Here is a 12,609-nt window from a genome sequence, read left to right as displayed (position 1 = left end):
GATGGCTCTGTTTTTCCTAACTTTATTATCATGCACGTTAGTCATCGTTGCAACTCATTCACTCATAGTTTCCGTTTGATATGGATCAGGTGTCTGGCAGCGACGTCTGCAGCGATGACGAGACTCGGCAGGTGCTGCGGAGGCTGCAGGTCGGCCAGTACATCTCCTACTTCGCCAAGGTTGTCTACAGGTTCCCCTTCTGCACTAGGAGACTCGGCGGCACCGACTTCAACTGCCTCCTCACGCATGCCGAGGACATTGGCAAGAGCTTCCCCAAGGTCGGCATGACGGTGGACGTCTACTTCTTCCGCGCCAAGCACAAGGCGCTCGGCATGCACCTCCGCAACTTTTAGCGGGTGGAGATCGCCGCCGGGCGCATCCTTCTGCTCAAGTCCAAGGTGCCCAAGGGGAGCAGCAAGTGGAGGCAAAGCCAGATGGGGTAGGCGGAGTTCTAGACGTGTGCTGCTGCTGCAAAACAGCTTCTATTTTGTTGTTAGCTAGGGATCCCTTGTTGTTATGTTGTTAGTATGATGGTGTTGTGAAGAACCTCGAACCTGTTACTATGTTGGCTGCTGTGTATGTAGCTTATTATTTAGGGAGGGATCCTTATAATCTATCCATATTCTACTATATTTTGTTGGCCCTACTTTGTTTTCTCGATTTACTATGACTGTGTTAATTTATCGTACATTACCCTGGAGATTTGCTTCTAGATTTAATTATATACATATGGACCAGAGGGAGTACTAGATTTGCTGCCATATTGGGCAAACAACGAGGGCCAAAAGGCACAAACAATTGAAGAAAGACAGAAATGCAAGCTTCTCTAGATTTGATACTAATTTGGTGAAAAAGGACAGAGAGAAAGAAGGGGGAAAAGGTGCTCTTAATAATGCCAATTTGGGGTCGAGAGAGACAGAACCCAGCTCCTGCTCACGTGCAACCAAACGCGGTCTCGTCCTGTCCCACGCGGTCCCTTTCTACCAGCCCCACTCGACGCGGCCCCACACATCAGCACGGAACGGTCAACTAAACGGGTATCGTCCCGTCTGAGCTCCTTCTGCGGGTTTCAAACAAGGGCTTGGGGAAAACTGAGAAAAAACTAAGGAGCTGGGGAAACTGAGTACTACTAAGGAGCCGAGGGCACGGAAATAGAAATCCCTTATACATATGGTTTTCATAAAATAGGAACACCAACCCTAGTTAGAAATGGACAAATAACCTCTTCCATTATAGTATATATGTACACGCATCGACCCAAAAGGCTTCACTAAACAAATTAAATAACCACACTTAAATGCATGTATATCTATAAAAGTACACTCACTTATGTAAAATCAAAATTCTTAGAAATACCGCAGATATCACTTCAGGGAGAAACCATGTAATCAAACGACTGCAATGGGTACAGACCACCAATATTACATAGAAAACATCAACGTGCAGCAGGACCAGTGGGCATTGTTGGTTCCCTCCGAAGATTATGCTCAGTATCAAACGCAGTGCTGTTTCTACTCATAATACTGGACTGATCAGTGGTGTAAGCATCATAACTCATGTTTGGGTCATTGTTGCTGCTACCGGTGTAGAAGTTGTTCGCATAGTCGCCAGCAGCACGTCCATTCTCTAGCTCGATGCATTCATGCAACTGTATCACCACATCGGTCATGGTGGGACGTTGTAGTGAGGAGTGTGCAGTGCATTTGAGGGCGATGTCTGCAACTTTCCATACCGAGTTAACATCATAGTCACCTCGCATGCGCCCATCCACCACGGCCTCGATGTTTCCCTGTGCTAGTTGCCGTCGTGCCCACCAGATGATGTTGATGGGCTCTGGCTCCCGCAAAATGGCTGGCTTTCCCGTGACCAGCTCCAACAACACGACTCCAAAGCTGTATACATCGCTCTTGGTTGTCGGCTTCATTGTCGCCTGGTACTCAGGATCGACATATCCGGGTGTGCCGACAAGCGTGTTCGTAGACACGTGGGGGTCATTGCTATTGAAGGCCTTGGATAGGCCGAAGTCAGCAATTCTAGCCTCCAACTTGGCGTTCAATAGTATGTTGGTGGCCTTCACGTCCCGATGGATGAGGGGTGGATTGCAGCCCTTGTGCAGATACTCCAGCCCTACACATGGTCAGACCGTTGTTGCCCAGGTTTCTTGAAACATAAAATGTTCAACAATTGTAGGACATGAGGAATAGAGGTGGACTATGCAGTGCATACCTTGCGAAGATTCAAGTGCAATTCGGAGCCTCTGTGGCCAGGACAGACAAGCTCCGTTGCGGTTGCTTCCTGGAAATAGACATTGTAGGATGAATAACTGTATCAGTTTTCATACTCCCTCCCTTCACGAATAAGTGTACTTCTAGCACTTGTCCCAAGTCAGGATTATTATAACTTAACCAATTTTATAGGAAAACATAGCATCATTTGTCACACTATACTAATATCACTAGATCCATTTTGAAATGTTGTTTCATAATGCACCAAATTTATATTATATACATCTATAAAGCTGATCAAATTAGAAAAAAAACTGACCCAAAATAAAACTAGAAGAACACTTATTTGAGGATGGAGAGAGTATGTTAGAAGCGCTTAGAAGTGCATTCAATTTTTCATGTTATTTCTAATGGTTTTGCTAGTTCTCGGTTAGCTGAGAACTAACTTAGTTCTCCGTAGAGTCCTCCACCTTTAGATTTGCACCGTGATTCGTGCACATGAGTTGCAAGTTTGGGTTGCAAATGAATTTTTTCAGTTCCAAGTAATGTTACGACTAGGAAAAAATACCGATTATTAGGTTTGTTTCGTTATTCATACTAATGGTGAGTTGCAACTAAAATTCGATGACTTCATCTGACTAAATAGTATGTTAGATTCTTGGTTACAGAAAATTAGTCACACCCAATTTGTAAAGCCAGGCAAAACTCTGTTTTGAGAAGTGCTTAAATAACAATAAATCATCTTTTATTTACTGAAGTCAGAAACTAGTGTTTTGTGTAATGTAACCCAAAATTTATTTAAGATACACACTCTCCATCCAAAAAACAAGACATTTTTGGTTTGTTAGAAGAGCCAAACTATCATAACTTTGAACAAGTTATTAATACATAAAAACATGAATATCTAGCTACAATGCGGCATCAATACCAATAGACACTTATTAAATTTATACTTTAATAGTATATATATGTTAAATACTTATCCGTCAAGTTGGTGAGGATGACGAGGATGTGCAAAGAAGCTGATCAAGCTAATTTAAGAAGTGGCAATAGAGGAGCATAATCGGCAACACAAAAAAACAAAAGGGTAATACATAGTTCTCACGCACTGAATTAACCTTGTCTGATTTTGTTAAACCCAAGAGAGGAAAAGCAGGAATTAGAGAACAAGCATCAATTGAAGAAAAAGCATCAATTCAAGAACAACAATACTAAATTCCAAGATTCTTAGAAGTAACCAATGCCATCTGTGACGTGTCAGATGAGATCAAGGTCCTAGTCGGTTGTTTTCAAAGATGCTGCAAACCATGAGATTTTCGTTTCCTATGACATACTAGGGAAAAGGCTTATCCCGGCGCACCAAAATCACTTATCGTCGGCGCACCAGCGCGTGCCGGTGGGAACAAGCCGGTGGTAACGGCTTATCGCCGGTGCACCAGCACGTGCGCCAGCGGTAACACGGGTTATTGCCGACGCACCAGCCTGGTGCGCCGGCGGTATTTTTTCCAGGATTCAAAAAAAGTTCGATCTAGATCTAGATCTCGGTCGAGTTCTAGGTCGTGACCTTGGCACCTCCATTACTGTGTGATTCGGCGTCACCATGGTTTTCACCGTGGCCATCTTCGTTGGAGTGAGAGTAGGTGGTCGCCGGAGAAGTTTGTCGGAGGAAGGTCGGACGGACGCAGAAGCTTGTTATAGGAAGGTCGAGGAGCTGGTCGCCGGTGAGTACGTTGAGAAGGTTCTTGCCGGAGGGAGGGAGATGAAGGAGGTGAGGTAAGAAGGTAGAAGAGGAGGAGGGAGAAGGGAAAGTGGGGGGAGAAGGGAAAGTGGGGGGAGAAGGGAAAGTGGGGGGAGGAGAAGAAAAGGTGGCCGCAGAAGTGAAGGTGGAGGAGGAGAAGTAAAACATGAGGAGGAGGAGTAATGAAGGAGGAGAAGAGAAGTGAAAGAGGAGAGGCTGGTTTGTGCCTATATATGAAAGGTTACCACCAACGGTATTTAATTTCTTTTCCTTTAAAAATTTTATCCTCCGAAAACTCCTATTTCCTTTTCGAATTTGATGATTGTAAAAATCTCTAAATGCTCGGAGAGGGTTGAAATCGGATGTAAAAATTTTCGTAGATACATTTTATATAAAAACCTTTTTCATCGGAGGACGTATGCAACGAGAAATGTCATTTTACAAATGTCAGCGACATTTTGCAAAAAAAAAAAAATCAGAATTCGTTTTTGTTAATTTTCCTAACAACTAGAACATAGTATAACATTTATTCATCTTGAAGAATTTATTATTTGGAATTTCTATCATATTCATTTATTTTTTCAATGTAAAAAAGGAGAAAGGTGGGTGTGGAGGAGCAAAAAGCTGAGCTGCCTTTACCGCCGGCGCACCCCTATAGTGGGGCGCTGGTCGTAATTAATTTACCACCAGCAGCCCAGTATAGAAGTGTGCCGGCGGTAAGGGGCGTCATATTTTTGCCTCCGCTCGGACTTAGTCCAACCTTATCCCGGGCGCACCCTATTTTTGCCGCGCCGTTAGTATTGATCTATCACCGGCGGACCAGAAACATGCTGAGCCGGCAATATATAGCAACGGGGGGACATGCTATGTTTTAATTCTGGTTACAAAGTTCCAAATTCAATTGCGTCCATGTAAGTAACTCATTGCGTTTTAATTCTGGTTCAGCTTCTCCTATTAAAAAAGTCTATTCTGTCCAGAATCATGCTATGTTTTGAAAAATCTCCATAGTGATTTCTAGCTATATTCACTACAAATATAGCTTCAGTTAACCAGCAAATACGTAGTACTATTGTTGCTTGACTGTGTTAGTTCAGAACTTGTGAGGATGGAACCAAGTTATGTTTACGATATCCTTATATGAAGTCCACTATCTGCAAAACAATTTACTATGTAAAACAGGAAAAATAAGTTCACTTTTCAAACTTTAGAAGTTTGTTGGATAACATTGAATTCTGATCTAACAAAAGTGAGAAACAAAAAAATTAGTATATTTCAAGTCGATTCTAAAATCGTAATGAAATTTGGAATATTATATATGAAAAAGTTGTAGTAAAACACAATCTATCCAATGGTATATTATTAGGATAGTAAAACTACAAAAAATGTTTGCCATCAAAAACATGAACCACAGGTAACTCTTCAAAATTTAGAAGTTCTTTGATATGGACTCAAATTAACCTCATTGAAAAACATGAAAATATAGAAGTCGGGGTAAAAAACAGGAAACACGTTAAGGCTTCAAAGTGTTGAAGTTTTTGTACAAACCACTCGGAATGTAGCACGAAAAAGAGAAGTTCAGAAAAAATATCATTTAGCATATTTAAATTATTTTGAAAACTACCATTTAAAAAATCTCTAAAAAAGATCGTGGAATTTCAAGAGCTTTCCAACGGTATATTGCTTCATCATTTTGTTAAACGGTTTAGAAACTATGACAAAAATACAATGTGCAGCCAAGAGCATTTATATCAAGAAGTTCACACACACATATCAAGAAGTTCACAATCATACCAGGTCAGTCCGACAAAGCTTCGGCTTGCCAAATCAACCAATGTCATATGTAGTTGTCAAAATATTAGACTACTCATAGTGGTAGTAACACAGGTAGTAACATCATGCACCTCAAAATGTTTTGCTGACATGGCATTGACGATAAATGAATAAAGATTGTGAGGTGGTAACTAGCAATTTTACCATAACATCACACCTCAAGATAAGACGAATCTACAACATAATAAATGACACAATGTATGAAACCACATATAAGTTTCTACCCACTATGAAATTAGTAACATAAACTAGTAACATATGCATGCTACAAGTTTTAGTTACTCCTCACTATGACCAGCCTTAGTCTAACTTTGCTCCAGCATTCCGTAACGCCCACTCGAGTACCATAGTTGTGCTAACTTCAAACCGTTACCCCACCGACGCTCATCACTATTTATAAAACTAATTGTAAATCGACAGGAATTCGGAAAATGATCTATACAAAAAAGTTGTGTAATTTCAATAGCTTTCCAACAATATACTTACTTTATTCAATAAGCGGTTTAAAAAGAGTGCCAAAAACAGTGCGCAAAACAGATAAGTTCAAAAAATAGATACATGTATTTTGAAATTGCTCCGAAACCATAACTTTATTTCAAAAAAATTCTACAGAAAAAACTGCATCAGTCTGAGTTGTTTGGAAACTACATCACCGAAACAATACGGAAACAAACAAGTTCGAGAAAACATACTTTAGTGTATTTAAAGTTAATCAAAATCCGTAAGGAATTTTGGAAGACTTTATAAACACAAAAGTAGGATTATTTCAATATCTATCCAAAGGCACATTATTTGCATGATTCTGATAAATGCTAGAAAATCGCCCAAAAAGGATATCCAACGGTACATTGTTTGCATCATTCTGATAAATGTTAGAAGATCCAGCTCAAAAAAGCATACGAAAAAACTGAGGATATAGGGGTTATGTTCACATGCGATGAGGGGAGTTCACTCTTTTATGGCGCGAAGTATAGTTAAACAAGATTGACTTTCTATAAACCTAATATATTTTTGTCTCGTATGTTTGACTCTCTAACAATCCATTCCAACTAACCAAATATGTCCTACATTTTTTAATGGAGGGAGTACCTCTAAATAACTTACATACCTTCAATGTGCTCTTGCAAGGTTCCTTCGGACATATACTCATAGACAAGGGCCATGTACTCCCCATCCATACAGTAACCAATCATGGACACAAGATTCATGTGATGGATCCGTGTCAAAATCTGCGCCTGGATAATGTTCGAATATAACCTATCAAATTTTGATTTGAGGAGGTACCTTGAACACTGAACCATTAACAGTTGTAATAGAATTTTTTTACCTCCGCCAGGAACTCCTTGACACCTTGCTTGGAAGAATGTGACCGCAGCTTCACCGCAACCTGGGTACCGTCCTCTAGGAAGCCACTGTACACGTACCCAAACCCTCCCTGTCCGAGCACTCGCTGGAAGTTGTTCGTTATCATCTTAAGCTCCTTGTATGTGAAGCGACGGCTCTCAAGACGTCGCAGCGAACTGTCGTCGCCGGCATCATTTGCAGTTGCGTGGCTCGTGATTGTCTCATTCTGCGGCGTTATGGTGTTGTCCATTGATCCTTCATAGGTGGACAATGGCAGTAGCTAACATTAGTGGTGCGCACGTATGGATTTTTTTTTATCAGACCACTAGTTGGCTCATGCAGACCCCTCACCTTGCTTCTTTCGTTTTAGCAAGCGGATGAGTAGTATTGTCATTAACACTATCACGACAAGCAAAACTGCAGGAACAACAATGTAGAGTGCCAGCTTGTTGTTCTTTTTTGCATGCAGTTGGCATGAATCGCCATTGGTGCAAAGATTTGGATTGTTGCCATATCTGACAAAATATGGATTGGAGATGCAAAATAAATTTATTAAGATACAAATTAGAGAAATTCTACAAGTAACATGTTATTAGATAGATCTAGCATCGTGGCCCACGCAAATAGACCAAACTCAACACCGTATACCGTATTAGTTAACCTTGTTGTCATATATTTGTGAGTCAACTGAAAATACTTTGAAATCATCTATATTATTGTTTGTTGAAATACATGGATTGAGAAAAAACAGAAAAAACGAAAATTTGTTGTCTGTATGGAGGACAAAGCTGCGAAATGGCCTTTACCATGTGCATACACACGTCAAAACCACCACGATTGTATTATGTTATTTAATATGCTTGATAGATTAACTTGTAATTTGTAGCACTGCTATTATGCAATTAGAAATATTAAGGTTAGTTTTTAAAAAGAAACATTTGCCACCTCTGTCCTGATTTATTAGTGTTGTGTGGATCCCAAGATTGTCAATTTAACCAACTTAATATGAATTACATATTTTTTAAAAATCATTGAAAAATATAAAATCTAAATTTTCTAGTGCTATACCTTTTGTAGTTACTAACTTATATTAAGTTGGTAAAATTGATAGCATAGGGATATGCGCAGTACTAATAAACAAGGCCGAAGGGAGTAAGTTATATGGCCAGTGCCAATTTATTGTTAATTATAAAACACCAATTGGGAAAAGAGAGCAGATTCGGTGCACCTGACCAGTGCTCCCTGTTTTTGAATATTTTAAAATTGCACATCTAGGTTTCAAAAAGTCATAAAATTTATTACATGAATACATACACATGTCATGAATACTCATGTGAAGTTTCGGTAGAGATTGTGTTGTATTGTGAGATATAGGAAAAACAAATTGATAGTTGTGAATAGTGATAGTTTTAGTTAGAAATTTTCTTTTTTTATATAGTTCATAATACAGAATATTTTTCTCCGAAATTTCTACTGTACCTTCAGAAGATTTATTTGTATGTGAATATTTAACCCCAGGTTTTTTGGAATCCCGAAAATATGTTTTTCAAAAACCTGGTGGTGCTCATGTGCCAAAGGCACTTTTTGGTGGAAAACAAATGTAATCATTTTAATTAGTGGAGATGTTTATTATAACATTTCAAAAAAAAAACACGACAACATAGTAATCGCCAAATGTGTATATTTGACTTCTTATAGGAACACTATATAGAATTAAACTCCAGATCACACGTTGGTCAATATTTTTATTGAATCATTGTCAATATTTCAATATAGAAGTGCATATTCCTCCGGGGTCGATTAATTTATTAATTAATAATCTCTCCAAATTCTAAAAAAGTTATACACACTATAGATATTATCTGGTGACCATTCAGTTTCCACAAATTTACCCTGTCTAACATTTATTTAAAAAAAAGACTAAACGAAGTTGTACAACGCGTTAGAGACCTTAGTATTTTCTATTTACTTGGTCTTTTCAACTTACCGTGCCATATACTCAAGTGTACACATTAAATGTTGTATGTAATACTTTTATCCTTTAATCTCAATCACTAAAATAGAGATCAACCTAGTATATTATTTTAGCCTATGTGGAGTAATGTGGTGTCTCTATTTTAGACCTCCGTATTGTGACTTTAGTATACAATAGATAGATAGTTGGGAAGTACAATGGGGAAAAATACTTTAGATTGAGGGAACCATCTTGAATTCTTTTGAGGAGTCCAGAGGGGATTGATCCATTGAGTTGATTGCCTGACAAATCTCTGTGGAAACAAAATACTGGAAATTTTAAAATTATAGGTTATGCAAATTGGGTAAAATTTTACAAAAGATTCCGAACATACAGAACTGTCAACAAAGGCAATTGCGACAGGGCATCTGGAATCGAGCCCATCAAGTTGTTGTTTGACAGGTCCCTGCAAGACATGAAACAATATCACTTTTATATAACATTTTGGCTGCAAAAAAAGCTACAAACTAGGCCAATAGATATGAAACTTGGAACGTACAAGTACTGGACTGCCTTGAGGTTCGCGAAAGAAGACGATATATCACCATTCAGACCACTAGAAGACAGGTTTCTGCACAGATAGCAACTTTCAATTGGTTCAGGACTTCAGGTTCAGCACACAGCTTCCATCCATATATTATGAAACTACTTACACGCTTGTGATCCTTGGACGTCTGCCAATGGCGTAGCTGCAGGCCAACCTATCCCACGCCATGGCATTGGGAACGCAGGGATCACCCATCCAGTTGTTCCTAACGTGATATTTCGCCCTAATCGCCGTGATTGCAGATACTGCAGTCAATCGCCATGATGTGATAAATTATTATTTATTACCTCTCTGTTTCTTTCGGGGAAATGGTCACCTGTTTCTTATATTTAGTAGATTATTATGTATGTATTTGCATGACATACCATGGTGGGACCAGAAAAATCTCAGTTGCAAGCTGTATATTGCAACTCATGCTAACATGGTTCACGGTGCAATATTATGATTCAGTTGACTGAGAATTAGCGAAACCGATGTTTTAATACATACCGTCCTGGGAGTCGCTGCCAATGTTTGTGGTGGGGAAGACGGAGAAGACCTCGATAGCGTTGATGAACGGAGGTAGCGTTGCGTTACCGCTGGCCTCGACGTTGAGGTTGTAACGGCTGTTGTATTGGAAGGGTTGAGTGTTGTAGGCGACGGCATCAAAGAGGTATTCCGTCGTGAAACCTGTCGTATACCATGGCTTGTCGTTTAGGACGATGTTCAACTGCCGCACGTCGTTGCCAGGGAGGATCTGCAGCTCGGCGAAGTGCAGGATGACGATGTACCCAGGTGACGGGTCCACAGGGGTGGGCTCGGAGGACCATGTGAACTCTAAGTTGTGAGAGGCGTTCCGAGGCCTGATCGCTGTCTGCAACACCGTCGACGGCGCCTCGAAGAAATCATCGTCTCTACTCTGCGCCTTTTGCGTCGTCGATATCTCGGTCCATCGTGTCGTGTCGACCATAGGGTACCATATCCGGTCGTGTGGGTCATCGGGATACCTGACGATGACGGTGTCGTCGGTCGGGCCGAAGTTGAGCCTGGTTGTTAGTGCCAGCCCCTGCACCGCGGACACCTGCGGATAGTGTGTCCTGTGCAGCGGCCTCAGGTCAAGGCTAGAGATAAAGGGAGTCCCGGTGCCGGTGTTCACCAGGCACACCTGCACGAAGTCGTCCGGCACCACCACCATGGCCTCCTGGAGAATCGCCGCCCCCGGTCCGGAGATGTTCACCGTGTGCCAGTAGTTGACGCCGATGTGGAGGTCGAACACCGGGGGACGGTCGAGGCCGTCATAGTTGCCGTACTTGAACATGGCTCGGACGATGTACTTGACGCCGGGCACGAGGGAACGGAGCGTGTAGCAGTTGCGTGTGCCGGTGAAGCTGCGGACGTCGTACCAGTGCTTGCCCATGGACGGGGTTACGTACTCTGCCGATATGTTGTGGTTGGTGCCGGCGTCAATGAACCCGGCGTCCGGGACGTAGGAGATCTTGGTGCTGTCATCCTCGTAGCCCGTCTTACCCGAGAGGCCGCAGTCTATGCTTATGAATCCTGCAATGCATATTGCACGTGCGATTCAGAGACATGATCAAGCAACAATGTACCCATGGGGCATGGCAAGTGCATGGAAATCATGCAACGATCTTTTCCATAATCTTCCCGGAAATACTGGGCAATCTTTTCCACTCGGTCCATGGGCATACCTTTGCTGTCAGGCTGGGCGCGAGCTTGGAGTACCACGCCGGCGGCGACGAAGAGGAGCAATGCCCATGGACCGGCCGCCATTGCTCGAGGCGTTGATTTCTCCATCACACACACCCAACAAGCGGCTATTGGAGCATCATAATATACTGTTAAGTCTGGCCGCTTCATTCATGCATGTACTCTACATGCCTTGCCCAGTCTCATCTACTAGCTCCATTCTATAATTCTTTCTCGATTTACCATGAAAAGAATTATGAAATGGATGGACTAGCATAGGAAATACAAATCTATCGAACTGTCATTGTCCTAATGACACACATCCGTACCTAGTGCTGAGAATAGTTTGTTGGTACGGACCGTATATCACATCCGCACGTCTACCCAACCCAGTATTCTGGTACACAAGTTGCATAGCGGGTAGTACGTGAGTGGCTGACTGGTGCGACCTGTTGTGGCATTCGCTGGCGTCCTTTTCGTCATACGTGGTCAATTTGGCGTAATGATAAAGAGAGGAGCACATACCATGGCGAAGAGTTTACTTCTGTTCTAGCTTGTCAACGTCTTTGCTAGGCGCTCCATTATTTCCTTGTAGCGCAGAGTTAGCAGACGACTTGCAACTTGCAAGGCCTGATTTGGGCGTCGTCGTGAACCCCTTCTCCTTCTCTTCTCTTCTGACTTTTTGCTCTGCAGCTGGAAGCACTTTCTTTTTTCTTGACCGAGATTTGGAGATCTGAGCTGCAGGCAGTTGAGCGTACGTCATTGTTCGGGGGGCATTTTATAACGAGTTACACCAAACTAGATTAAAGTCGATAAACGTGATTCCTCTCACGTCCAAAAATATCTTTACCTAGTAATAAAGAAAGTGGAAATGTGAATCAATATTACAATCAGTGGTTGCTAATTTCTTATGTGTTCCACCTTAATTTACAGAGGCAAACATCTTTGCATGACAGATGCTTGAGCCAGAAACAGCAAGAAGGAGAACTCAGATGTTTGGCTTAAAGATGAGGTACGTACTTGGTTATCTAATTTTGGAATAGTGAAGCATCTCTTTATTTCGGAATCTATAAGGGAGCAAAAATTAGACTTCATCGCGTTGTTAGAAATAGGACGGTCTAATTTCTCTTCATCTTTTTAAAGACATTTAGCAGGCGGTCAGGATTTTGTTTGGTTTTGCCTCCCGCCACTCGGGCGTTTCGGGGGTATACTGGTCGGTTTTAAT

The 12,609-nt window shown here is 41.5% G+C and overlaps 1 protein-coding gene across 1 annotated transcript; it reads right to left on the bottom strand.

Annotated features, from left to right (window-relative positions):
• Nucleotides 1-1,435: 1,435 nt before the first annotated feature.
• On the bottom strand, nucleotides 1,436-11,492 carry LOC124649776 (putative leucine-rich repeat receptor-like protein kinase At2g19210). Its single transcript, XM_047189351.1, has 11 exons — nucleotides 11,387-11,492; nucleotides 10,188-11,234; nucleotides 9,805-9,943; nucleotides 9,651-9,722; nucleotides 9,486-9,557; nucleotides 9,324-9,404; nucleotides 7,489-7,652; nucleotides 7,121-7,392; nucleotides 6,902-7,028; nucleotides 2,227-2,295; nucleotides 1,436-2,127 (listed from the first exon to the last, which is right to left on the bottom strand). Exons 1-11 carry the CDS (start codon nucleotides 11,490-11,492, stop codon nucleotides 1,436-1,438), a joined length of 2,841 nt encoding a protein of 946 aa, XP_047045307.1.
• Nucleotides 11,493-12,609: the final 1,117 nt, after the last annotated feature.

The sequence above is a fragment of the Lolium rigidum genome, chromosome 4 (assembly GCF_022539505.1).
Source record: "Lolium rigidum isolate FL_2022 chromosome 4, APGP_CSIRO_Lrig_0.1, whole genome shotgun sequence".
In the NCBI taxonomy this organism is placed as follows: domain Eukaryota; kingdom Viridiplantae; phylum Streptophyta; class Magnoliopsida; order Poales; family Poaceae; genus Lolium; species Lolium rigidum.
The sequence above is the reverse complement of the archived record's forward strand: the minus strand, read 5'-3'. Positions and strand labels throughout refer to the sequence as shown.

What these genes read in the sequence shown, in the direction of transcription:
- LOC124649776 (XM_047189351.1), bottom strand. Translation starts at nt 11,492, where the DNA reads ATGGAGAAATCAACGCCTCGAGCAATGGCGGCCGGTCCATGGGCATTG. An exon ending in CGTCCAAGGATCACAAGCGT is followed by an intron (nt 9,723 to 9,804) that starts GTAAGTAGTTTC and finishes CTATCTGTGCAG; the next exon opens with AAACCTGTCTTCTAGTGGTC. An exon ending in TCAAGGAGTTCCTGGCGGAG is followed by an intron (nt 7,029 to 7,120) that starts GTAAAAAAATTC and finishes AACATTATCCAG; the next exon opens with GCGCAGATTTTGACACGGAT.